This window comes from Coregonus lavaretus (genome assembly GCF_964263955.1).
Source record: "Coregonus lavaretus genome assembly, chromosome: 23".
Lineage (NCBI taxonomy): Eukaryota > Metazoa > Chordata > Actinopteri > Salmoniformes > Salmonidae > Coregonus > Coregonus lavaretus.
Window position 1 is genome coordinate 40,170,014 of NC_140010.1, and position 27,665 is coordinate 40,197,678.

Genomic DNA, 27,665 nt, shown 5'->3' on the forward strand with positions numbered 1-27,665 from the left:
TTCATGGACTGAGATGGAAATATCAGTTAGGAAGAGGGGGGATTAAAAGATGCAACAACTATCATGGGTTGCTAATATAATTAGAATAATGCCATTTGGCTGCTAGACAATGAAAGAAAGTTAAAAGAAAACCAATAGAACAAGAGAACGCATATGAGTAAGTCTTTATTTAAATAATTGCCTCCACGTTTCTATGGTGGGATTTTGGCTATTGTCTACTTTGAAGAAAGGTGCCTCATAATATTAAGTGAAACATCCAGGTTTCAAACAATTAAGAAACAGGAAGAATATTGTGATGCTAATGATAGGCCTAACCTTATGTTAGATGGAAAGGCTTTCCCCAAAATGTTCTCTATTAAATGTTAACTAGCTACAAAGTAGCCTATGCCTACCTGGCAGAATGATATCATGATTATTTGCATCAATCCAGTGGCCATTTATTTTGCGAACTCCATCTCATGTGCTACAGAAACACCTATTATCAAACAATAGTGCCAGGTGCCTGCACATTTGAATTAAAGGGTAACTACTCTAAAAAATCAACATTTCTTAGATTTTTCCCAGACCTCAAAAGTGGTCTCCTGATGTGGCTTAAACATTGATAATTGTGAAGTTTTTCTGTAAAAAAAAAAGTGTGACTTTGAGAACGAAAACCTGGAAAAATTTGGGAAAATCTGAAACCTGTGAATTTCTGACTCAGTTTATCTGTTTCAATAGTAGGCCTACTATTAGCCTACTGCACAGTACAGTTTGGGTTGGCCTGACTGTGAAAGACCAATATGGGATTTATCATTTAAGTCATTCAGAGTGTATGTCACCGTTTCTTATAGAATGTTTTACACAGGGCGCCTTTCCTTCGCCAGGGCTGGCCGCTTGCAATTTTTAGGGCAAAATTATAGTATACCCACTTCTCCAGGCACCACTACACAACTGGTACAATCAACATTTTAATTCAGGTTTTTTGGGTGCTTTTCCTTCACTCTGCGGTCCGACTCATCCCAAACCATCTCAATTTGGTTGCGTTCGGGGGATTGCGGAGGCCAGGTCATCAAATAGCCCTTACACAGCCTGGAAGTGTGTTGGGTCATTGTCATGTTGAAAAACAAATGATAGTCTCACTAAGCCCAAACCAGATGGGATGGCGTATCGCTGCAGAATGCTGTGGTAGCCATGCTGGTTAAGTGTGCCTTGAATTCTAAATAAATCACTGACAGTGTCACCTGCAAAGCACCCCCACACCATAACACTCCCGGGTGGCGCAGTGGTCTAAGGCACTGCATCGCAGTGCTAGCTGTGCCACTAGAGATCCTGGTTTGAATCCAGGCTCTGTCGTAGCTGGCCGCGACCGGGAGACCCATGGGGCGGCGTAGAATTGGCCCAGTGTCGTCCAGGGTAGGGGAGGGAATGCCCGGCAGGGATGTAGCTCAGTTGGTAGAGCATGGCGTTTGCAATGCCAGGGTTGTGGGTTCGATTCCCACGGGGGGCCAGTATAAAAAATTTATTACAAAAATAGATAATGTAAGTTGCTCTGGATAAGAGCGTCTGCTAAATGACTAAAAATGTAAATAACACCTCCTCCTCCATGCTTTAAGTTGGAAATACAGATGCAGAGAAGCAAGTCTCTTCTTCTTATTGGTGTCCTTTAGTAGTGGTTTCTTTGCAGCAATTCGACCATGAAGGCCTGATTCACACAGTCTCCTCTGAACAGTTGATGTTGAGATGTGTCTGTTACTTGAACTCTGTGAAGCATTTATTTGGGCTGCAATTTCTTATCCTCTGCAGCAGAGGTAACTCTGGGTCTTCCATTCCTGTGGTGGTCCTCATGAGAGCCAGTTTCATCATAACGCTTGACGGTTTTTGCGACTGCCCTTGAAGAAACGTTCAAAGTTCTTGAAATGTTCCGTATTGACTGACCTTCATGTCTTAAAGTAATGATGGACTGTCATTTCTCTTTTCTTATTTGAGCTGTTCTTGCCATAATATGGACTTGGTCTTTTACCAAATAGGGCTATCTTCTGTATACCCCCCCCTACCTTGTCACAACACTGATTGGCTCAAACGCATTAAGAAGGAAAGAAATTCCACAAATTAACTTTTAAGAAGGCACACTTGTTAATTTAAATGCATTCCAGTTGACTACCTCATGAAGCTGGTTGAGAGAATGCCAAGTGTGTGCAAAGCTGTCATCAAGGAAAAGGGTGGCTGTTTGAAGAATCTCAAATATAAAATATATTTTGATTTGTTTAACACTTTTTTGGTTACTACATGATTCCATATGTGTTATTTCATAGTTTTGATGTCTTCACTATTATTCTACAATGTAGAAAATAGTAAAAATAAAGAAAAACCCTTGAATGAGTGGGTGTTCTAAAACCTTTGACTGGTAGTGTACGTATGGGTTTTGAATTAATCATCACTTTAGAAAGCTCTGTCCATTTCATTGTGTTAGGCTTTGAAACAACATCCACAATGACCATGTTTTCCACTCAGTTTCAACCTGCTGTTGAGCTTCTTCAAATTGATCATGACAGTGAGGTGAGTTTTAAAAGCAGGATACTGTTTTGGTGCTAACTGTTTCATGTGATTTTCAAATGCATTTGCATTGATGTCAGAGTGGTTAGAAGGACAATAGAGCCCTGAGTACCAGGCCATTAGGACCTGATGGTCGTTAGCTAGTTGGGTACTAATAAAGCGTGTCCAGAGTGCATAAGAGGAGATTACTGTGACTCAGCGGTCACATGGAATTTTACTGCGGTGTGATGGTAACAGCCCTAGTTAGAACAGCATATTGTAGCCGGACTTCTTTGTAGCTATCCCATGAGTGTTTGCGAGTTATTAGACGGCCGTCGCGCTATCTGACGTGAGACAATGGTGTTGGAACAAAAACCTCCTGTCGCTGAGAATGAAAGCAGAACACTTTGGTAACTAACAGCAACACTTGGTAATAAGTGAGGTATTTCAGCCTTCCCTATGGGTCTGCCATATGTGGCAGACCTTGCTAAGTGAAATCATGGCCACAGACAATTTGGATGTGTCAAAGCAGAGATGATAATCACCTAAAGCCAAGGGATTGAGGAAAAATGACTAAATCTGACAGGTATTCACTGCTAAGGGATAAATGTCTGTCAATCTGTTGCTGCAAAGGTGCTCTTATCCACTCTACATCTAACTGTATGTCAATAAAGTGAACACATAATTGCTGTTTTTTGCCTGTCGAGTGTGTGTCATCACCAATTTAGATGGAGGAAAGAGGTGATAAAAAAAAAAAAATTTGACCATCACAAAATGTAGTAATAATAATAATATGCCATTTAGCAGACGCTTTTATCCAAAGCGACTTACAGTCATGCGTGCATAATTTTTAAAAAAATATGTCGTGTATGGGTGGTCCCGGGGATCAAACCCACTACCTTAGCGTTACAAGCGCTGTGCTCTACCAGCTGAGCTACAGAGGACCACACAGGGGACATGTATCAAACACACACATCACATTGACACCTTAAAAGTATAATTAAGTAGGAGGTGTCGTTGTTAAAAGTCTTCTAATCACTTTCACTACAAAGCCATGTCCAATAAATAGCAATAGTTGTCTCAACTCAGAACATTTCGATCTCAAATGTATAATTAAAATAAAAAAGACTACTACAGTATGGTGTCTATGTCAAATGTTCATCTATTTCAATGCAACTGCTGTGTGGTATCATCTTGACAGCTGTGAAACTGTTTCGTACCTCCCTATCGACAGAAAATAGTTGCCCAAACCATCAAAAATTAGACAGGAGATGAGACATGTCTGAAGTGTGTGTTGGAATGGCAATTACGGAGAGGAGAAAAGCTTTCATTGGGAATGAAGGACAGTGAAAGAGTCCAACAGAGAGCGATGACCAAAAATAGAAGAGAATAATAGCAGGGTCAGGAATATGGGCTCAGTTCCAAAATGTACACTACCACTCAGAATGAAGAGAAGTATTGGGCATATATGCTAACTTTGGAACCTAGCCATGGACTGTCTGATAATCAAAAGGTTTGAAGTTCTTTACCTGCAGTTTCACTTAGTTTCACCAGCTAAAGGTTGCTCCAAGGTAAAAAGTTAAATCATTAGCACATTCTGTAAATCCAGCTTTAGAGTGGTTCTGACTTTCTTCAATTCGGATCACGGAGCTACAAAGTTCCATTGATCAAACCATCAAATGGATTATATATTATGTGGTTATAAGAGCAATGAAATTAATGGTGAACATGAAGGTCTCTCTAATGAATACATCACCAAATTAATTAATTAATTATAACACAGAATTACACATATAAGGTTTCAGATGTGCTCGCAAAAATAATCAGATACCACCGACATAATTACTGAACCAATGGCCTGTGTCAATTTGAATACAGGCAATTTCCTCTGAGAAAATATAGAGTCAAGATAAAGGATAATTATATGTAGATTACAGGTACGGAACACCCAATTTCATTACTGTGATATGCTAGTAACGGACGCTCTTTGGAAACATGATAAGTTGTCACAAAGTTGCAGGGCTGCCAAACTGAAATCTAAGATGTCTTGTCGGCGGGGCAGGCAGTTAAATGTCAGGCGGTTCCACACTCAGGAACAAAGACATCCCTAACAGGTGAGTGATTCATCTTCAGTGATTGTTATCAGTCATAAGCTGCCACGGCAGAATGGAAGGAAATTACATCTATGATTATGGCCTGAAACGTTGCCATGGAAAAGTAGTTTGTTTGCTTTTCGTTCCCAATAGTTTAGTCTACAGTTTTGAAAAGTTCATTGGAAAGTAGTGCTGAGCGATTAGTGCTTTTTGATAGTGACTGCCCATTTTTCATTATTAACCATCATTTATTCACATTACTTTACTTTAATAAAATAAATATATATATAATATTTCAGTTGTTATGTATTGGTTTTATTTGATGACTCTATAGAGCTGCAGCCTATGCTGTCTGACAAAATCACTATTTGAGTAGTTCTTCAAAGTAAATAAGGCATACTGCTGAATACCAAATATCAATCACTTAGATCATGTATTTTCAGGTAGAGATACCTCACAAAGCAACTGCTCTCTATCCATCTTGATCACGCATTCTCTCTTCTCTCCATCTCCGTGTCTGATCCACACAACGCTATGCACTTCAACACTCGGCGGTCCCATTCTGTGAGCTTGTGTGGCCTACCACTTCACAGCTGAGTTTTTTTTGCTCCTAGACGTTTCCACTTCACAATAACAGCACTTACAGTTGACTGGGAAAGCTCTAGCAGGGCAGACATTTGACGAACTGACTTGTTGGAAAGGTGGCATCCTATGACGGTGCCACGTTGAAAGTCACTGAGCTCTTCAGTAAGGCCATTCTACTGCCAATGTTTGTCTATGGAGATTGAATGGCTGTGTGCTCGATTTTATACACCTGTAAGCAACGGGTGTGGCTGAAATAGCCGAACCCACTAATTTGAAGGGGTGTCCACAAACTTTTGTATATATAGTGTCTGTTTTGTTGCATGGGCAGCGTCTCAATCCACCGCATCCGCCTATGTCAGCCTCCCGCATCTACAGTGGAAGGTGGCCGAGCTACAGCGATGTTTGTCAGACTATGAGACATCGGTCTTGTCATGAAATCAGCTGTAGTGTACGAACGGTTTGGCAAACTAATTGGACCACTCTATGAAAAGATAAGACTCTCACGATGGTGTTCTCCGTTTTGCTCTACGACTCCCACAAGCCCCACGGGACTCGTCTGAAGTTGGTAAATGCTGATGTGCCAACTTCTGTCTGTGTCACAGGACTCGTCTGAAGGTAACCTATACAAATAAATGGAAGCATGGAGGTAGTTTTGTGCCAACCAAAATAAGGGGTTAAATAAAGAATATAAATAAAAAATCTGAGCTGTCTCATATCTTATATTTTTGACGGTCTTTTTTGCCATTTACTAATGTGTTATTCAATGTGTTTCTATGGGCTATAGAACTAAAGGCCAAATTCAATATTTTATCCAATATTTTTTATGATCCATGGTATGACCATCTTAAAACAATTTCATATTTTATTTTAGCTTAGTAGACATTTTGGTTAATCGCTCAGCACTATTTGAAAGTGCAAAATTATGAAAATCCTCAGTCTCCAGTTCCACAGCAATTGAATGGGTCACTATTGAAGGGGTGTCCTTTCACTACAGACAGATTACCAGGACGTGTACTCCGAACATGCATTGACCAACTGGCAAGTGTCTTCACTGTCATTTTCAACATGTCCCTGACTGAGTCTGTAATACCAACATGTTTCAAGCAGACCACCATAGTCCCTGTGCCCAAGAACACTAAGATAACCTGCCTAAATGACTACTGACCCGTAGCACTCACGTCTGTAGCCATGAAGTGCTTTGAAAGGCTGGTCATGGCTCACATCAACACCATTATCCCAGAAACCCTAGACCCACTCCAATTTGCATACCGCCCCAACAGATCCACAGATGATGCAATCTCTATTGCACTCCACATTACCCTTTCCCACCTGGACAAGAGGAACACCTACGTGAGAATGCTATTCATTGACTACAGCTCAGCGTTCCACACCATAGTGCCCTCAAAGCTCATTACTAAGCTGACCCTGGGACACCTCCCTCTGCAACTGGATACTGGACTTCCTGACGGGCCGCCCCCAGGTGGTAAGGGTAAGTAATAACACATCTGCCACGCTGATCCTCAACATGGGGGCCCCTCAGGGGTGCGTGCTCAGTCCCCTCCTGTATTCCCTGTTCACCCATGACTGCATGGCCAGGCACGACTCCAACACCATCATTAGGTTTGCCGGCGACACAACAGTGGTAGGTCTGATCACCAACAACAATGAGACAGCCTATAGGGAGGAGGTCAGAGACCTGGCCGTGTGGTGCCAGGATAACAACCTCTCCCTCAACGTGATCAAGACAAAGGAGATGATTGTGGACTACAGGAAAAAAAAGAGGACTGAACATGCCCACATTCTCATCGACGGGGCTGTAGTGGAACAGGTTGAGAGCTTCAAGTTCCTTGGTGTCCACATCACCAACAAACTATCATGGTCCAAACACACCAAGACAGTCGTGAAGAGGGCACGACAAAGCCTATTCCCCCTCAGGAGACTGAAAAGATTTAGCAATGGTCCTCAGATCCTCAAAAAGTTATACAGCTGCACCATCGAGAGCATCCTGACTGGTTGCTTCACTGCCTAGTATGGCAACTGCTCAGACTCTGACCACAAGGCACTACAGAGGGTAGTGCGTACGGCCCAGTACATCACTGGGGCCAAACTTCCTGCCATCCAGGACCTCTATACCAGGCGGTGTCAGAGGAAGGCCCTAAAAATTATCAAAGACTCCAGCCACCCTAGTCATAGCGCCAAGTCTAGGTCCAAAAGGCTTCTTAACAGCTTCTACCCCTAAGCCATAAGACTCCTGAACAGCTAATCATGGCTACCCGGACTATTTGCATTGTCCCCCCCACCCCACCCCCTCTTTTACGCTGCTGCTACTCTGTTTATTATCTACACATAGTCACTTTAACTCTACCCACATGTACATATTACTTCAATTACCTCGACTAACCGGTGCCCCCGCACATTGACTCTGTACCGGTACCCCCTGTATATAGCCTCCCTACTGTTATTTTATTTTACTGCTGCTGTTTAAATATTCTTATTTTTTAAATTTACTTATCTATTTTTTACTTAAAACTTATTTAGTCTTAAAACTGCATTGTTGGTTAAGGGCTCGTAAGTAAGCATTTCACTGTAAGGTCTACACCTGTTGTATTCGGCGCATGTGGCAAATAACATTTGATTTGATTTGATTTATTGTCATGTGGTTTCGTAATGCAAAGATGCATATTAGTAGTCAATCCTATACAATTACAGTGATACTGTACATGTATTCAGTAGACTGTATAATGTTATTTTAGAGCCAGCAATAAACCAAGGTCTCTAATTGAAACAATTACTATACACCGACTATCACATGTGTATGTGCATGTGTAATGATGCATGCACTTGCGGCATGTTTTTCAAAACGTTGTAGCTAAATTAGCTAGTAGATGATGAATTAAGCTAATTATATGTTTGTATCACAATGTCAACACACTCAAGCTTCTATCGGTTACATCTTTAAAGTAGAAGGAATCTTCTGATATTGTTGTCTGCCGCAATGGAAAGTGATATTTCAGATGCGCTGGAACAAGTCGGGTATGACGGACCTCTGCAGAATGAGGAGACGCTTGTCAGAGCATGTGAAGGTGGACTGTCATCACCTGAGTATGTCAACCTATGCATGTGGTTAGCATCCCGTCTGAAACCGTTATGTGATCTGGAAGAGAGCATTACGTCAGGTTCAGGTGACACTGATGGCCTTCAGTTTGAGATGAGTGGCATACTGAAGGAGTTGCAGTGCCCCTATCAAGGCCTTGTCTCCGGGATTCTACAGGGAGGGCTGCAGAATAATAAAGACTATCTAAAGCTAGCATTATTTTTATGCTCCGAGCTACAAGCTGCGCAGATAGTAAAGAGACGACCTGCTGAGGACAAAGAACACAAAAACAGAAACGATCTCCAGGCAATCTGTGAACCACTGAAGCTCCCAGAGCCAAGAGAGCAGGGAGTAGCAGAGCTGTTCTCTGGGATAGGGAAAAAGAGTCGGGGAGGTGGTGGTGGTTGGGGAGGTGGTGGTGTTCGTGATGGTGGTTGGGGAGGTGGTGGTGGTGGTGGTGGTCGAGGAGGTGGTGGTGGTAGTGGTGGTTGGGGAGGAGGGGGTAAGGGTGGCTGGCGAGGTGGTGGAGCTGGTTGGGGTCATGGAGGAAAGAAAGGACGTTATCAATACTAACTTACCAGGGTTTTTTTAAACTGAAAAGCCAGACAGTGTTCAATAGGTGAACTGAAACAATATAATAATAATAATAATAATATATGCCATTTAGCAGACGCTTTTATCCAAAGCGACTTACAGTCATGCGTGCATACATTTTTGCGTATGGGTGGTCCCGGGGATCGAGCTCACTACCTTGGCGTTACAAGCGCCGTGCTCTACCAGCTGAGCTACAGAGGACCATATACTCATGGGTATATGCGCCGCTAAGGGCAACACTAAGGCATTGCTTATTTGGAGTGATGATGTGGACTGGACTGAGATGTACAGAATGTTACTGTATGAACTCTCCTAAATATTTGTCACGATTTTTGTGTTCATTTTCAGAGTTCTTATGAACTGTGTTGCTGTGGAAAGTTGTAGAAGCAATACCGACAGTAAATCAAACTCACTGACCATTTTTGATATAGTTTTACTTATTTTCTACTAATTGTATGTTGGTAGTTTTATCAAATGACATTTTTGGAAATTGGAATCATGGTAATGACCTTTTTGATTTGAAGTATGAAAAAAATAAATATGTATGCACTCACTAACTGTAAGTCGCTCTGGATAAGAGCGTCTGCTAAATGACTAAAATGTAAATGTAAATGTAATGACTACCGTGTGTTTAATTTCACATCAGTAATAATTTATATTCACAGGAAACTAGGATGGTTCTTCCGCCTACACTTGCAGCTCGCAAATGGCATCAGGCATGGGCAATTTCCCCATTACTCATGTCTCAGCTAATACAAAATAGTCAAGTCCAAAAGTAGGTATGATTTTCCAATAACACACGGCTCTGCAAAGTGCTCACTTCTCCCAATCCCCAAAAGCAGGTACAATTAAAAACCACTTGTGCACACGCACACGATCTTTGCTTCACTGCTTTTCATTTAGCACCGTTAGACAGGGGGACTAAAGGCTGGTTTACTGTACGTCTATCAACAAGTCTGTAGACAATTGTCGTAGCGACATCATGAACATTCTATTGTTGTCCAACATCATTGTCATTATGAAAAAGTATAAACACAAAACAACAGCCTCTGCATGACATCAGCAGCCCGGTGCTTCAAATAGCATACTTTCTCTATTTTAACACCAATAAACCCATCCTTTTAAAAATGAATTCAGTAAATGTCAACCTAGCAAGCCAGGCAAATAAAAGCAATTTTCTAAACAATGGTTTGGTTTGTTGCTAGCTAGTTAGCTGGCTAGCTAGCAGGTTCAAATAACTACTTTTTATTCATCATTACAGGAAAATAAACCCACAACAACATAATTACAAGGTAATGGAGAGCTCAAAGAAAATAACTTACTGCCACAGTGTGACGAAATATAAGTAGGTAATTATATCTGAGAACTTTGGAACTCCAGCATCATCTTATCACAGGAGGATTTGGTCTGGTTGCTGTGGCAGTCCGGTAACCACGACAACAGATGTTGCGACAGTCGCAGAGACATAAACTTTTATCATGTCTGTGCAACAAGGAAACTGAAAGTCACAGCGATGGTCTACAGACATTCCACTGGATTTTAAATGAAATCTCGTTTTGACCAGCAACACTAGTCACATTCTAATTGTCTACAGACATGTCGATAGACAGACTGTAATCCAGCCTTAACACAAAGACACACACATGTGCACACACATGCACACACAAACGTGTACATACTTGTGCGCACACACACACACACACACACACACACCCTGGGACTCGTTCTGGATATAACAGCCATATGTGACTAGTTTCAGGAAAGTAGGCGTATGTCGTGCGTCACTAATTCACAGGAGAGCCATTTGAACGTAAACTTTTTTTTTAAATCAAAATGCGTTTTTTGGCAGAAATGCCTTTCATGTGCCTTAATAACAAACATGTATGCCATCTGTAAATACGAATAAAATGGTTCAATTACGAGCCTAGTTGGTTTAGCGACAGAAAAAGACAGCAACCTTCCCGCGAGCCATGATTGGCTGAGATAATGAGTGGGCTGGACATGCTGAGAGATGAGTTCGGATTGGTCTGCACCTTCTGTCTATTTGAGCTGGTCAGTATGTGTAGATAATCCTGTCTAACGCGGCTTTAAAAAAAATACATTGCGTAGTAGAACTGCATTAGTGTTGCTCTCCACTTTCTGGGGGACCGAGTTTTGAAAGTGGAATTAGAGTATGATAGCTAAGGAGATGGAGAAAACACCTGTCTCCGGATTACATCTTCAAACTAAGGGCAACCATGGCATCCATGAGAGAGGGAGAAGCATCCGTCCATGTATACGGGCAGTGGTGTAAAGTACTTAAGTAAAAATACTTTAAAGTAGTACTTCAGTAGTTTTTGGGGGTATCTGTACTTTACTTTACTATTTATATTTTGTACAACTTTTACTTTTACTTCACTACATTTCTAAAGAAAATAATGTACTTTTTACTCCATACATTTTTCCTGACACCCAAAAGTACTTGTTACATTTTGACAGGAAAATGGTCCAATTCACACACTTATCAAGAGAACATCCCTGGGCATCCCTACTGCCTCTGATCTGGCGGACTCACTAAACACAAATACTTTGTTTGTAAATTAATGTCAGAGTGTGCCCCTGACTATCCGTAAATAAAATAAAACAAGAACCTTGTGCTGTCTGGTTTGCATAATATAAGACATTTGAAATTATTAATACTTTTACTTTTACTTTTGATACTAAAGTACATTTTAGCAATTCAATTTACTTTTGATACCTAAGTATATTTAAAATCAAATACTTTTAGACTTTTACTCAAGTAGTATTTTACTGGGTGACTTTCACTTTTACTTGAATCATTTTCTATTAAGGTATCTTTACTTTTACTCAAGTATGACTTTTGAGTACTTTTTCCACCACTGTATACGGGTAAGAGAGTCTAGCTAGCTACATTTTCAGATATTACACGTTTCTAATTTTGTCAGAAAATTGTTTTCATTTCAAGTTAAAGTGTACTGTTAGCTAGCTAGCTAACGTTAGCTGGCTGGCTCACTAGCTAACGTTACGTGTATGATCTGTGTAGTAATATTATTCGTATCTCAGAGCCATTTGCCATTTCAATAGGGCGAGTAAAATGGTCACACTGAGCTGTTCTCTCATTTGTGTCTGGAAGTAGCTAGCCAACGTTAGCCAGTTAGCTTGGGTGCTTGACTGCTGTTGTTAGGTCAGCTAGCTAACGTTACATGTATGATCTGTGTAGTAATATTATTTGTATCTCAGAGCCATTTGCTTTGCTAGTTATAGCCTAATGTTAGCAAGCTAACATTGAACCTGGTTGGTAAGCTACCTGCAGATTCATGCAGGGTAGTAACGTCATGAGTTGGGATTATGGTTCATTGTTTAGCTAGCTAGCTACATGTCTTAACAAAAGACTCCACTATGCAAGTAACCATTTCAACAGAATGTTAATGATGTCACTGCGACAACTGTTGATAGACGCAGCTGTTAAATTCGCTCTGGCTATCTACTCCGATTTCAGAGCACTCTCATTTGAGTGTGCCAGAGCGCAGACTAACTGACGAATTTACGAACGCTCAACACCCGTTGAATATGGCCAGTGTCGATAAACGTTGGCAAAAAAGCATAAATTGTTGCCAGCAGCACAGTTGCAGTCACCAACGCTCTGGATAACATGAAAACAGCCTAACCAGCACTGCTAGGGCGAGTAAAATGGTCAGAGTGAGCTCGGATCAATCCTTAAAGAGATGGGTGGGGATAAAGCTTAAGAGGGTGTGAACGATGCCGATTGGGTGTAGACAAAGAAGAGGTCTCCAGTAGGTGTTCCAAAAAATTCAAAGGCCATTTTCTTAAAAGTGGGGTTACAAGTTTATCAACTTTCAAAGCAGAATTACTTTCCCATTGTTCCTCAACTGTAGTGTATGACATACCATTTTCTAGCTCTGAGTCTCTACTTTTATCCAATGCAAAAAACACAATTTCAAATGTTGCTACATAAGACCGAATCGAGCCGGTCGGTCACATATTATCAAGCTGGTGGAAGCTCTGCACCCAATACGGGAGAGAACGTGGGGGAGGGGGTCGAATCCATAGAATTAGGAATTAGAATACTAGAATGGACATGAACCTTCTTATGATGGGATAAAGGTAATTCATTTTGGTCAGTTGGTCAACCATGGTTTGCCACTGCTGTGATAAGATTTTGTGTAAAATAATGAATTTGAAGAATTTATCTGCACTGTATGTTTGTTTGCTAGCTAGCCAGACAGTTTTAGAGGAATTATTCCAACATTCCATTCAAACAATGCAGTCGATCCACAGCAATACACTTACACTGGCTGAAATCAGTTGATAATAGGACTTAGACAAGTTGTAAATGCAACAAGTACTGATATTGTATCATATAATAGCACTCACAGCTTTCCAAAAAAACAGAAATTGAGACATTTATGGTCTGTTTACATATATTTTAGAGGATATTTATATAGAAAATTGGTATAAAACCAATATAAACTATAATAATATTTTAGGTTGACAATAATTATATTACACTTTCTGATATATCACATACCTTACTTTTATTTTCCTGCATTAGTAAAATCACGACAAGGGGGCAGAGGGAACACTTATACAGATACTGATGAGGGGATATGAACCAGGTGTGTGTAATAAACAAGACAAAACAAATGGAATGATGAGATGAGGAGCGACAGTGGCTAGAAGGCCGGTGACGACGAACGCTGAAGCCTGCCCGAACAAGGAGAGGAGGCAGCTTCGGAGGAAGTCGTGACAGAGGTCAATCGAACTCGACCAAAACAATGGAATTGCCATGGAAATGCATGGGGGATTGATCCCGAATCTCCTCACTGCCCCCCAGCAAAATTAGCCAAGATTTAGGCTATTGTTTATATGTGTATTTCACACTATGTTGAGGTAGAAATCTGAGTATAATGCTTGTATGGATGTCAACCCCAACACATGTTAATGTCATTGTCACCAATCAACTGCCTTACAGTTAAAAACGACTTTGACTACCACCACCCCATTTCTGTATGCTAGCTATGCTAACCAGCTTATACGAACAGGAGTTAGCATTTAGCAGTCACTTCTTCTAAACCTGAAAAAGGACACCTGTTAAATGTTGTGCAGCAAAACAGCCACATATATCCAAATCAGACTTAAGTAACCATACTGTATGTGAGCCTGTTACAATGCATACATCATTACGGATTTGACGAATATCCACTTTGTTAGATCAGATTTGTAGAATGTGCGCTAATCCAGTCAAAGTGTGAAAGAAAGCATATTTAATGCCGAAACCCTCATATTAAACAGCAATGGTATTCACTAAATTGATGGTTTAATTTAGGATAATGTTTTACAGCTTTGTCATATTTTTAAAAAAAATCATCTTACTTGATTATTTTAGATATTTTACATAATAGTAATATAATTATAATTACAGACACCTGTGATAATCTGAAGTATCATAAAAGGTGACTAAACCTTTGTTTTTAAATGGTCGTTTACTGGTAAACTTAGAATGTTTCCAGTATATATTCTACCTCTTGGTGATGTCATTCGGAAACACAATGTCAACTTTCACTGCTATGCGAACGACACACAGCTGTACATTTCAATGAAACATGGTGAAGCCCCAAAAATGCCTACCCTGGAAGCCTGTGTTTCAGACATAAGGAAATGGATGGCGGCAAATGTTTTACTTTTAAACTCAGACAAAACAGAGATGCTAGTTCTACGTCCCAAGAAACAAAGAGATCTGCTGTTGGATCTGACAATTAATCTTGATGGTTGTACAGTCGTCTCAAATAAAACTGTGAAGGACCTTGGTATTACTCTGGACACTGATCTCTCTTTTGACGAACATATCAAGATTATTTAAAGGACAGCTTTTTTCCATCTTCGTAACATTGGAAAAGAATCAGAAACTTTTGGTCAGAAAATGATGCAGAAAAGCTAATCCATGCATTTGTCACTTCGACTAGGCTACTGCAATGCTCTACTCTCCGGCTACCCGGATAAAGCACTAAATAAACTTCAGTTAGTGCTAAACACGGCTGCTAGAATCTTGACTAGAACCAAAACATTTGATAATATTACTCCAGTGCTAGCCTCTGTTAAGGCTAGGGCTGATTTCAAGGTTTTACTGCTAACCTACAAAGCACTACATGGGATTGCTCCTACCTATCTCTCCGATTTGGTCCTGCCGTACATACCTACACGTACACTACGGTCACAAGACGCAGGCCTCCTTATTGCCGCTAGAATTTCTAAGCAAACAGCTGGAGGCAGGGCTTTCTCCTATAGAGCTCAATTTTTATGGATTGGTCAGCCTATCCATGTGAGAGACGCAGACTCGGTCTCGACCTTTAAGTCGTTACTGAAGACTCATCTTTTCAGTAGGTCCTATGATTGAGTGTAGTCTGGCCCAGGGGTGCGAAGGTGAATGGCAAGGCACTGGAGCAACGAACCGCCCTTGCTGTCTCTGCCTGGCCGGCTCCCCTCTCTCCACTGGGATTCTCTGCCTCTGACCCCATTACAGGGGCTGAGTCACTGGCTTACTAGTGCTCTTCCATGCCATCCCTAGGAGGGGTGCTTCACTTGAGTGGGTTGAGACACAGACGTGATCTTCCTGTCCGGTTTTGCGCCCCCTCGGGCTTGTGCGGTGGAGGAGATCTTCGCGGGCTACAGTATCTATGCTGCAATAGTCGATGTGCCATGGGGCTAGGGTCAGTCTGTTATATCTGGTGTAATTCTCCTGTCTTATCTGGTGTCCTGTGTGAATTTAAGTATGCTCCCTCTAATTCTCTCTCTCTCCTGTCCCGGAGGACCTGAGCCCAAGGATCATGCCTCAGGACAACTTGACCTGATGACTCCTGGCTGTCCCCAGTCCACCTGGTCGTGCTGCTGCTCCAGTTTCAACTGTTCTGCCTGCGGCTAGGGAACCCTGACCTGTTCACCGGACGTGCTACCTTGTCCCAGACCTGCTGTTTTCGACTATCTCTCTCTCTCACGACCTCTGAATGCTCAGCTATGAAAAGCCAACTGACATTTCCTCCTGAGGTACTGACCTGTTGCACCCTCTACAACCACTGATTATTATTTGACCCTGCTGGTCAACTATGAACGTTTGAACATCTTGAAGAACAATCTGGCCTCAAATGGCCATTTACAGTTGTGGTCAAAAGTTTTGAGAATGACACAAATATTAATTTTCACAAAGTCTGCTGCCTCAGTTTTTATGATGGCAATTTGCATATACTCCAGAATGTTATGAAGAGTGATCAGATGAATTGCAATTAATTGCAAAGTCCCTCTTTGCCATGAAAATGAACTTAATCCCCCAAAAACATTTCACTGCATTTCAGCCCTGCCACAAAAGGACCAGCTGACATCATGTCAGTGATTCTCTCGTAAACACAGGTGAGAGTGTTGACGAGGACAAGGCTGGAGATCACTCTGTCATGCTGACTGAGTTAGAATAACAGACTGGAAGCTTTAAAAGGAGGGTGGTGCATGAAATCATTGTTCTTCCTCTGTTAACCATGGTTACCTGCAAGGAAACACGTGCCGTCATCATTGCTTTGCACAAAAAGGGCTTCACAGGCAAGGATATTGCTGCTAGTAAGATTGCACCTAAATCAACCATTTATTGGATCATCAAGAAATTCAAGGAGAGAGGTTAAATTGTTGTGAAGAAGGCTTCAGGGCGCCCAAGAAAGACCAGCAAGCGCCAGGACCATCTCCTAAAGTTGATTCAGCTGCGGGATCGGGGCACCACCAGTGCAGAGCTTGCTCAGGAATGGCAGCAGGCAGGTGTGAGTGCATCTGCACGCACAGTGAGGTGAAGACTTTTGGAGGATGGCCTGGTGTCAAGAAGGGCAGCGAGGAAGCCACTTCTCTCCAAGAAAAACATCAGGGATAGACTGATATTCTGCAAAAGGTACAGGGATTGGACTGCTGAGGACTGGGGTAAAGTCATTTTCTCTGATGAATCCCCTTTCCGATTGTTTGGGGCATCCGGAAAACACCTTGTCCGGAGAAGACAAGGTGAGCGCTACCATCAGTCCTGTGTCATGCCAACAGTAAAGCATCCTGAGACCATTCATGTGTGGGGTTGCTTCTCAGCCAAGGGAGTGGGCTCACTCACAATTTTGCCTAAGAACACAGTCATGAATAAAGAATGGTACCAACACATCCTCCGAGAGCAACTTCTCTCAACCATCCAAGAACAGTTTGGTGACGAACAATGCCTTTTCCAGCATGATGGAGCACCTTGCCATAAGGCAAAAGTGATAACTAAGTGGCTCGGGGAACAAAACATAGACATTTTGGGTCCATGGCCAGGAAACTCCCCAGACCTTAATCCCATTGAGAACTTGTGGTCGATCCTCAAGAGGCGGGTGGACAAACAAAAACCCACAAATTCTGACAAACTCCAAGCATTGATTATGCAAGAATGGGCTGCCATCAGTCAAGGTTGTGGTCCAGAAGTTAATTGACAGCATGCCAGGGTGGATTGCAGAGGTCTTGAAAAAGAAGGGTCAACAATGCAAATATTGGCTCTTTGCATAAACTTAATGTAATTGTCAATAAAAGCCTGTGACACTTATGGAATGCTTGTTATTATACTTCAGTATACCATAGTAACATCTGACAAAAATATCTAAAAACACTGAAGCAGCAAACTTTGTGAAGACCAATACTTGTGTCATTCTCAAAACATTTGACCACGACTGTACAGTGGCTTGTGAAAGTATTCACCCCCCTTGGCATTTTTCCTATTTTGTTGCCTTACAACCTGGAATTAAAATTTATTTTTGGGGGGTTTGTATCATTTGATGTACACAACATGCCTAGCACTTTGAAGATGCAAACTATTTGTTATTGTGAAACAAACAAGAAATAAGACACACAAAAAAAGAAAACTTGAGCGTGCATAACTATTCAGCCCCCCCAAAGTCAATATTTCATAGAGCCACCTTTTGCAGCAATTACAGCTGCAAGTCTCTTGGGGTATGTCTCTACTGTATAAGCTTGGCACATCTAGCCACTGGGATTTTTGCCCATTCTTCAAGGCAAAACTGCTCCAGATCCTTCAAGTTGGATGGGTGCCGCTGGTGTACAGCAATCTTTAAGTCATACCACAGATTCTCAATTGGATTGAGGTCTGGGGTTTGACAAGGCCATTCCAAGACATTTAAATGTCTCCCCTTAAACCACTCGAGTGTTGCTTTAGCAGTATGCTTAGGGTCATTGTCCTGCTGGAAGGTGAACCTCTGTCCCAGTCTCAAATCTCTGGAAGACTGAAACAGTTTTCCCTCAAGAATTTTCCTGTATTTAGCACCATCCATCATTCCTTCAATTCTGACCAGTTTCCCAGTCCCTGCCGATGAAAAACATCCCCACAGCATGATGCTGCCACCACATGCTTCACCGTGGGGATGGTGTTCTCGGGGTGATGAGAGGTGTTGGGTTTGTGCCAGACATAGCGTTTTCCTTGATGGCTAAAAAGCTCAATTTTAGTCTCATCTGACCAGAGTACCTTCTTCCATATGTTTGGGGAGTCTCCCACATGCCTTTTGGTGAACACCAAACGTGTTTGCTTATTTTTTTCTTAAAGCAATGGCTTTTTTCTGGCCACTCTTCCGTAAAGCCCAGTTCTGTGGAGTGTACGGCATAAAGTGGTCCTATGGACAGATACTCCAATCTCCGCTGTGGAGCTTTGCACATCCTTCAGGGTTATCTTTGGTCTCTTTGTTGCCTCTCTGATTAATGCCCTCCTTGCCTGGTCCGTGAGTTTTGTTGGGCGGCCCTCTCTTGGCATGTTTGTTGTGGTGCCATATTCTTTCCATTTTTTAATAATGGATTTAATGGTGCTCCGTGGGATGTTCAAAGTTTCTGATATTTTTTTATAACCCAACCCTGATCTGTACTTCTCCACAACTTTGTCCCTGACCTGTTTGGAGAGCTCCTTGGTCTTCATGGTGCCGCTTGCTTGCTGGTGCCCCTTGCATAGTGGTGTTGCAGACTCTAGGGCCTTTCAGAACAGGTGTATATATACTGAGACAGATGTGACAGATCATGTGACACTTAAATTGCAAACAGGTGGACTTTATTTCACTAATTATGTGACTTCTGAAGGTAATTGGTTGCACCAGATCTTATTTAGGGGCTTCATAGCAAAGGGGGTGAATACATACGCATGCACCACTTTTCCGTTATTTATTTTTTATAATTTTTTGAAACAAGTCATTTTTTCCATTTCACTTCACCAATTTGGACTATTTTGTGTATGTCCATTACATGAAATCCAAATAAAAATCTATTTAAATTACAGATTGTAATACAACAAAATAGGAAAAAAGCCAAGGGGGTTGAATACTTTTGCAAGGCACTGTACTCTTATAATCTCCACCCGGCACAGCCAGAAGAGGACTGGCCACCCCTCAGAGCCTGGTTCCTTTCTAGGTTTGTTGCTCGGTTCCTGCCTTTCTAGAGAGTTTTTCCTAGCCACCATGCTACATCTGCATTGCTTGCTGTTTGGGGTTTTAGGCTGGGTTTCTGTATAGCACTTTGTGGCATCTGCTGATGTATAAAGGGATATATAAATACATTTGATTGATTGATTGATTGATTAATCAAATACCACATTCAAGTCAAGCATGCTTTTGTGGCACAGTTGATTCCACGCAGGGTTTCACCGACCACCACGTATGAGCTCACTCTTCCTGTCTCATTACACTATGATCAGAGCCGGCTGCAGACAATGATCAGCTAGGGGGAAAACAGATTTTCAACATTTCAATGCTTTATTTATAATTCTATAAAATAAATGCAACACATTTTCCACCAACAGTTTTCTGTGCCAATGCACCACACAACAATGCTTCTATGTGTGGTATGATTGCTAGTTAGCCTATTGCAGATCTGGACAAACGATCCACCTCCCACTATTGCCACTATGAATGGTGGATAGAGGGCAGGATACACCGTTAGGCTGGTAGACTATATTGACCTGTGGTATAGTTAGCGTGCCGAAAAGCTTAGTGTATAAGGGAGGTACCAAAACACCTTGATAGGGGAGGCGCATGCAAGCAGATGAGAAAATTTGTCTAGGATGGAAGAAATTATATAGTTAAACCTGCAAAACTGTCCCTAAGTCTTCTCTATGTAAGGACAGAGAGAGGGAGTCTGTCCCATGACCAACTCCTCTCTACTGATAAACACCCCTATTGTCCGTACAATACGGCAGCAATAAAAATATGATAACACCCACAATGGGGAAGCTGCATCATCCCAAACTTCCCTCCTTCACCTCCCCTACATTGATTGGCTATTTATCATTGATAAAGTAGAGATGGTGGAGCCTGTCGCAGCTTAAAAGAGATTAATCAATTTTGCTATCCTCGTGTGGCCCGAACCAAAGACGAGCACTTTATTAGATTGGGGAATTCAATGCTGTCAGCTTCTCTGCTTTGATTACTATGCGTCTTCAGAAGGAAAAATAAGAAAATTAAGAAAGGAGGGATCTGCTTATTAAAATAATGGAAACTTTGGTTATTATTCATGGCGGCATGTCGCTCCTCATGGTTGTTGACGAACCGCTGAGTGTTTATCATTTAAGGTATGATGCACTGAGAGTTGAGTGAGCTGTAATCCTGGAAAGATTGCTCTGAGACTGGCTTTCAGAAATCAGAGCAGGGGGCGAGATTCCCGGGAGGTCTCTCTCTCTCAGTGTGAGACAACACTGCCTTTACAGCTTGTCTGCTCATAGTCAGAGATGAAGGTGGAAGCGAAAACAAAAGTTGCCATAGTTCATGGTGATTTACTGGGGTAATAATGCAGTTAAGAACATACAAATGTGAGACAAGTTGGAAGTACCATAACATACACTAGCATTCAAAAGTTTGGGGTCACTTAGAAATGTCCTTGTTTTCGAAAGAAAAGCAATTTTTTTTGTCCATTAAAATAACATCAAATTGATCAGCAATACAGTGTAGACATTGTTAATGTTGTAAATGGCTATTGTAGCTGGAAACGGCTGATTTTTAATGGAATATCTACATAGGCGTATCAGCAACCATCAGTCCTGTGTTCTAATGGCACGTTGTGTTTGCTAATCCAAGTTTATAATTTTAAAAGGCTAATTGATCATTAGAAAACCCTTTTGCAATTATGTTAGCACAGCTGAAAACTGTTGTGCTGATTAAAGAAGCAATAAAACTGGCCTTCTTGAGAATTGTGGGTTCGATTCCAGGCTCAAAATGGCCAGAAACAAATAACTTTCTTCTGAAACTCGTCAGTCTATTCTTGTTCTGAGAAATTAAGGCTATTCCATGCGAGAAATTGCCAAGAAACTGAAGATCTCGTACAACGCTGTGTACTACTCCCTTCACAGAACAGTGCAAACTGGCTCTAACCAGAATAGAAAGAGGAGTGGGAGGCCCCGGTGCACAACTGAGCAAGAGGACAAATACATTAGAGTGTCTAGTTTGAGAAACAGGTGCCTCACAGGTCCTCAACTGGCAGCTTCATTAAATAGTACCCGCAAAACACCAGTCTCAACGTCAACAGTGAAGAGGCGACTCCGGGATGCTGACCTTCAAGGCAGAGTTGCATAGAAAAAGCCATATCTCAGACTGGCCAATAAAAAGAAAAGATTAAGATGGGCAAAAGAACACAGACACTGGACAGAGGAAGATTGGAAAAAAAGTGTTATGGACAGATGAATCGATGTTTGAGGTGTTCGGATCACAAAGAAGAACATTTGTGAGATGCAGACCAAATGAAAATATGCTGGAGGAGTGCTTGACGCCATCTGTCAAGAATGGTGGAGGCAATGTGATGGTCTGGGGGTGCTTTGATTGTGGTAAAGTGGGAGATTTGTACAGGGTAAACGGGATCTTGAAGAAGGAAGGCTATCACTCCATTTTGCAACGGTATGCCATACCCTGTGGACGGCACTTGATTGGAGCCAATTTCCTCCTACAACAGGACAAAGACCCAAAGCACAGCTCCAAACTATGCAATAATTATTTAGGGAAGAAGCAGTCAGCTGGTATTCTGTCTATAATGGAGTGGCCAGCACAGTCATCGGATCTCAACCCTGTTGAACTGTTGTGGGAGCAGCTTTACCGTATGGTACATAAGACGTTCCCATCAAGTCAATCCAACTTGTGGGAGGTGCTTCAGGAAGCATGGGGTGAAATCTCTTCAGATTACCTCAACAAATTGACAACTAGAATGCCAAAGGTCTGCAAGGCTGTAATTGCTGCAAATTGAGGATTATTTGACGAAAGCAAAGTTTGAAGGACACAATTATTATTTCAATTAAAAATCATCATTTCTAACCTTGTCAATGACTACATTTCCTAATCATTTTGCTATATTTCCTATTCAAACTCATTTCATGTATGTCTTCATGGAAAACAAGGACATTTCTAAGTGACCCCAAACATTTGAACGGTAGTGTACATCATTGCTGCACTCTAGACACAATTGTGGTTTATTCCATATACTGTATCGTATTTAACTGCTGAACTTGGACAATGGCTGAAAAAGATTTTAATGCATGAATCTCTAGTCATTTCCACGTGTGTTCTTACAACATGTAGTGCATTTACTGCAACAATAAAGTAGCTGCAAAAATACCCCATAGTGTATGTTGTTATTAGTAAGGATGGGGAGGTCAGAGCGGGCCACAATGGTCATAACATGTCTCTGTAACTGCAACTCAGCACTGCTGAGACCAAGGAACAGTAGTCTATGCATTTCGTAGTGTGCACTGTAACAGAGTTATGTGTGCAATAGCTACTGTAATGAAAATCAACATGAATGAATTCTAAAAAACAAGTGTGGTTGTCCTACTCACCTGTTTGATTGCATACAACAGCTTACCATAGCAGTAGACTATGACCAGGAAGGGGATGATGAGGCAGAAAACAAAGAGGCAAAGGATGTACGAGACATTGTTGGCGCTCTTGGCCTTCCAGTCCACGGAACAGGTGGTACCGGGCCCCTCGGGGCCGTAGCGGCTCCAGCCGAAGAGCGGCGGCAGGGTCCACATCAAGGAGTAGACCCAGGAGAAAGCGATGCCCAAGGCTACCTTCCGGTAGTTGGTGGAGTCAGCCTCGGTTGGGCCCATCATGGTGCTGTAGCGCTCGTAGGAGAGCACAGCCAGGGTGATGAGGGACACGATGCCTGGGAACGAGAACACAGACACTCGCTCAGACTATGTAGAACAGGGCCAATACAGGAGTTCATCGGGGGTCAAAGACAACAACACAGACACAACACTCTAGCCTTAAAACAAACGTTTACCTCTGGGGTGTTTGAACAAAATGCATGCAGACTCAACAGTGGGAGTGCTCATACAGACACAAGTAAATTATATCACACTTGGGTGTATGCTGGATTCCTACTGTTTTATCCTGGAAGGGTAAGTAATGCATCCATATAGGTTGTTATCACTTTGCAAAGAGAGATCCCAATGTACTATACAACAGGTAAGTGTGATTGCTTCACATAAAGTAGAATAGGGCATGCAGAATTCAGCTTTTAGACATTCCGCAGGAGGGCCCATGATACCAGTGATGAGTAGATGCCACAACAGCATCAATAGATCTATCATTTATCACCTCTCAATGCACACATTTCCTGCTCTGCAGCAATCGCAAAGGAGCATTTCATATCCAGCCACTGCTCCCAGAAACCTGACCCCTCATCTTCTTTATCTTGTTTGTTTTTTCATCGAAGTGAACATTATCCCATGTTTGCCTTGTTTGTCATTTCCTTTGAAGTTAACATGATGGCGTTAGAATGGCACCGCAATGGATAGCTGCCGTTTTACAGGATTCTGACCAATTCTGCTATTGTGTGTTTTTTTGTGCTGATCGTAACTTTTTTGTAAGTAATATTTCTGCCATCGTTTCCTATGACCGAAAAGGACATCAGAACAGCGATCATTAACATAAATTTGGATGAAGATTTCTACTTCATACTACATACTGCTCACCCCGGACCAGGCCCTAATCTCAGAGACTTTGAAATGAAAGGAAAAGACGGTGTAAGAGAGGCCGGCGTGCGGGCACCCTTACGAAACGAAGTCGGCAAATAAATAATCTGCCTCTATCCTCCGTTCAATTGGCGAACATACAATCACTGGAGAACAAACTGGACGAGCTCCGTTCGAGACTATCCTATCAACGGGACCTGAAGAACTGTAATATCCTATGTTTCGCGAGTCGTGGTCTGAACGAGAGCATGGATAATATACATCTAGCTGGTTTTTCTATGCATCGGCAGGATCAAACGGCAGCATCGGGTAAGCTCAAGGGGGGAGGTGAGTGTCTCTTTGTTAACAACAGCTTTAATATTAAGAAAGTCTCATGGTTCTGCTCGCCTGAGTTAGAATACCTCATGATAAACTGTAGACCATACTATTTACCAAGAGAGTTTTCATCTATATTTATCGTAGTTGTCTATTTACCACCACAAACTGATGCTGGCACTAACACCGCACTCAACGAGATGTATAGGGCCATAAGCAAACAAGTAAATGCGCATCCAGAGGCAGTGCTCCTAGTGCCCATTGATTTTAAAGCAGGGAAACTGAAATCCGTTTTACCTAATTTCTACCAGCATGTCACCTGTGCAACTAGAGGAGACAACTCTTGATCACCTTTACTCCACACACAGAAACGCATACAAAGCTCGCACTCACCCTCCAACTCTATCCTCCTGATTCCTGCTTACAATCAAAAATTCAAAACAGGAAGTACCAGCTCAATTTAGAAATGGTCCGATGAAGCGGATGCTAAGCTACAGGACTGTTTCTCTAGCACAGATTGGAATATGTTCCGGGATTCATCCGATGGCAATGAGGAGTTTACCACATCAGTCACCGGCTTCATTAATAAGTGCATCGACGATGTCGTCTCCACAGTGACATACTTACATATCCCAACCAGAAGCCATGGATTACAGGCAACATCCGCACTGAGCTAAAGGCTAGAGCTGCCACTCTCAAGGAGCAGGACAATAATCCGGACGCTTATAAGAAATCTTGCTACGACCTCCGACGAGCCATCAAACAGGCAAAGCGTCAATACAGAACTTAGGCCGAATCCTACTACTCCGGCTCTGACGCTCGTCGGATGTGGCAGGGCTTGCAAACTATGCTTGCTTCTATTCTCGCTTCGAGGCAAGCAACACTGAACCACGCATGAGAGCACCAGCTGTTCCGGACGACTGTGTGATCATGCTCTCCTTCATGTTAGCCGATGTGAGTAAGACCTTTAAACAGGTTAACATTCACAAGGCCGCAGGGCCAGATGGATTACCAGGACAGCTCAGCGTTCAACACCATAGTGGCCTCCAAGCTCATCACTAAGCTAAGGACCCTGGGACTGAACACCTCCCTCTGCAACTGGATTCTGGACTTCCTGATGGGCTGCCCCCAGGTGGTGAGGGTAGATAACGACACATTCACCACGCTGACTCTCAATGTGGGGACCCCTCAGTAGGGCTGACCCTCAACGTGGGGACCCCTCAGTAGGGCTGTGGCGGTCATGACATTTTGTCAGCTGCTTAGTGTAATGAAAAATACTGCTGGTCTCACAGTAATTTACCGTTAATTAACATAAACATATTTAGCATCTCCAGGCCTTCACGCATACACGCTGCTGATGCACACGTTTTGAAACATCTACATTTAAACAAATCTAATAAATCAATCTAATATACACCATCACAATAAATCCATTCCTTATTTTAGTCAGGTCTAAAGAAACATTATGATATGAAGAAAATGTATTTCAGAAAAACAGAATATGAGTTGGCCTACTGTAGGCCTATGTTATCTGGCTATGCTCCATGCCATAGGCTGTAGGCTTATTCATTTAGCTGACAAGATATATTTATACGTCCTGTGCCATTATTTTATTTTATATATGATTTTATAGCAAAAGACTATAATTGAACTTAGCTGAATAAAATAGAAAGGATATTTTTCCCATTAAGGAGCGACTCTGCATATGAAGTGGCTATGTTGAGCGTAAAAGTGATCATTTGAAACCCATTTGAAACTTATCATTTGTCCTATATGCTAGATTTATTTGGCAACTTTAATTGTGAATAATACAAACCTTAGAATTTCTTTGAAATTAAAACATATATGGGCTGCATGGTGCTATTGATGATTTGAGAAAGTAGCAAAAAAAGCTCTGTTCTTTGTCTCAGGCGTGCAGCGTGATCATATTTTCACCCATCAGACTGTTCTCAATTCAATCTCGTCTTTATTAATACAGTGGGGGAAAAAAGTATTTAGTCAGCCACCAATTGTGCAAGTTCTCCCACTTAAAAAGATGAGAGAGGCCTGTAATTTTCATCATAGGTACACGTCAACTATGACAGAGAAATTGAGAAGAAAAAATCCAGAAAATCACAGTAGGATTTTTCATTAATTTATTTGCAAATTATGGTGGAAAATAAGTATTTGGTCACCTACAAACAAGCAAGATTTCTGGCTCTCACAGACCTGTAACTTCTTCTTTAAGAGGCTCCTCTGTCCTCCACTCGTTACCTGTATTAATGGCACCTGTTTGAACTTGTTATCAGTATAAAAGACACCTGTCCACAACCTCAAACAGTCACACTCCAATCTCCACTATGGCCAAGACCAAAGAGCTGTCAAAGGACACCAGAAACAAAATTGTAGACCTGCATCAGGCTGGGAAGACTGAATCTGCAATAGGTAAGCAGCTTGGTTTGAAGAAATCAACTGTGGGAGCAATTATTAGGAAATGGAAGACATACAAGACCACTGATAATCTCCCTCGATCTGGGGCTCCACGCAAGATCTCACCCCGTGGGGTCAAAATGATCACAAGAACGGTGAGCAAAAATCCCAGAACCACACGGGGGGACCTAGTGAATGACCTGCAGAGAGCTGGGACCAAAGTAACAAAGCCTACCATCAGTAACACACTATGCCGCCAGGGACTCAAATCCTGCAGTGCGAGACGTGTCCCCCTGCTTAAGCCAGTACATGTCCAGGCCCGTCTGAAGTTTGCTAGAGTGCATTTGGATGATCCAGAAGAGGATTGGGAGAATGTCATATGGTCAGATGAAACCAAAATATAACTTTTTGGTAAAAACTCAACTTGTCGTGTTTGGAGGACAAAGAATGCTGAGTTGCATCCAAAGAACACCATACCTACTGTGAAGCATGGGGGTGGAAACATCATGCTTTGGGGCTGTTTTTCTGCAAAGGGACCAGGACGACTGATCCGTGTAAAGGAAAGAATGAATGGGGCCATGTATCGTGAGATTTTGAGTGAAAACCTCCTTCCATCAGCAAGGGCATTGAAGATGAAACGTGGCTGGGTCTTTCAGCATGACAATGATCCCAAACACACCGCCCGGGCAACGAAGGAGTGGCTTCGTAAGAAGCATTTCAAGGTCCTGGAGTGGCCTAGCCAGTCTCCAGATCTCAACCCCATAGAAAATCTTTGGAGGGAGTTGAAAGTCCGTGTTGCCCAGTGACAGCCCCATAACATCACTGCTCTAGAGGAGATCTGCATGGAGGAATGGGCCAAAATACCAGCAACAGTGTGTGAAAACCTTGTGAAGACTTACAGAAAACGTTTGACCTGTGTCATTGCCAACAAAGGGTATATAACAAAGTATTGAGAGACTTTTGTTATTGACCAAATACTTATTTTCCACCATAATTTGCAAATAAATTCTTTAAAAATCCAACAATGTGATTTTCTGGATTTTTTTTC

At 42.0% G+C, this 27,665-nt stretch overlaps 2 protein-coding genes across 2 annotated transcripts in view; one reads left to right on the plus strand and one right to left on the minus strand.

The window, feature by feature from the left end:
- The window catches only part of LOC311150843 (pinopsin-like), a gene marked incomplete at its 5' end in the record, with an annotated part of 85,386 nt that overhangs the window by 41,721 nt on the left and 16,000 nt on the right, over positions 1 to 27,665 (minus strand). Inside the window, one exon of the mRNA XM_084188396.1 lies at positions 22,751 to 23,079. Coding sequence (XP_084044522.1) covers positions 22,751 to 23,079 — 329 coding nt within the window. The remainder of the gene's footprint in view (positions 1 to 22,750; positions 23,080 to 27,665) is intronic.
- LOC311098814 (protein FAM98B-like) lies at positions 8,086 to 9,236 on the plus strand (the record flags this gene model as incomplete). The annotated part of the gene is made up of 2 exons (XM_084139385.1): positions 8,086 to 8,716; positions 9,226 to 9,236. Exons 1-2 carry the CDS (start codon positions 8,185 to 8,187, stop codon positions 9,234 to 9,236), a joined length of 543 nt encoding a protein of 180 aa, XP_083995511.1. The 5' UTR covers positions 8,086 to 8,184.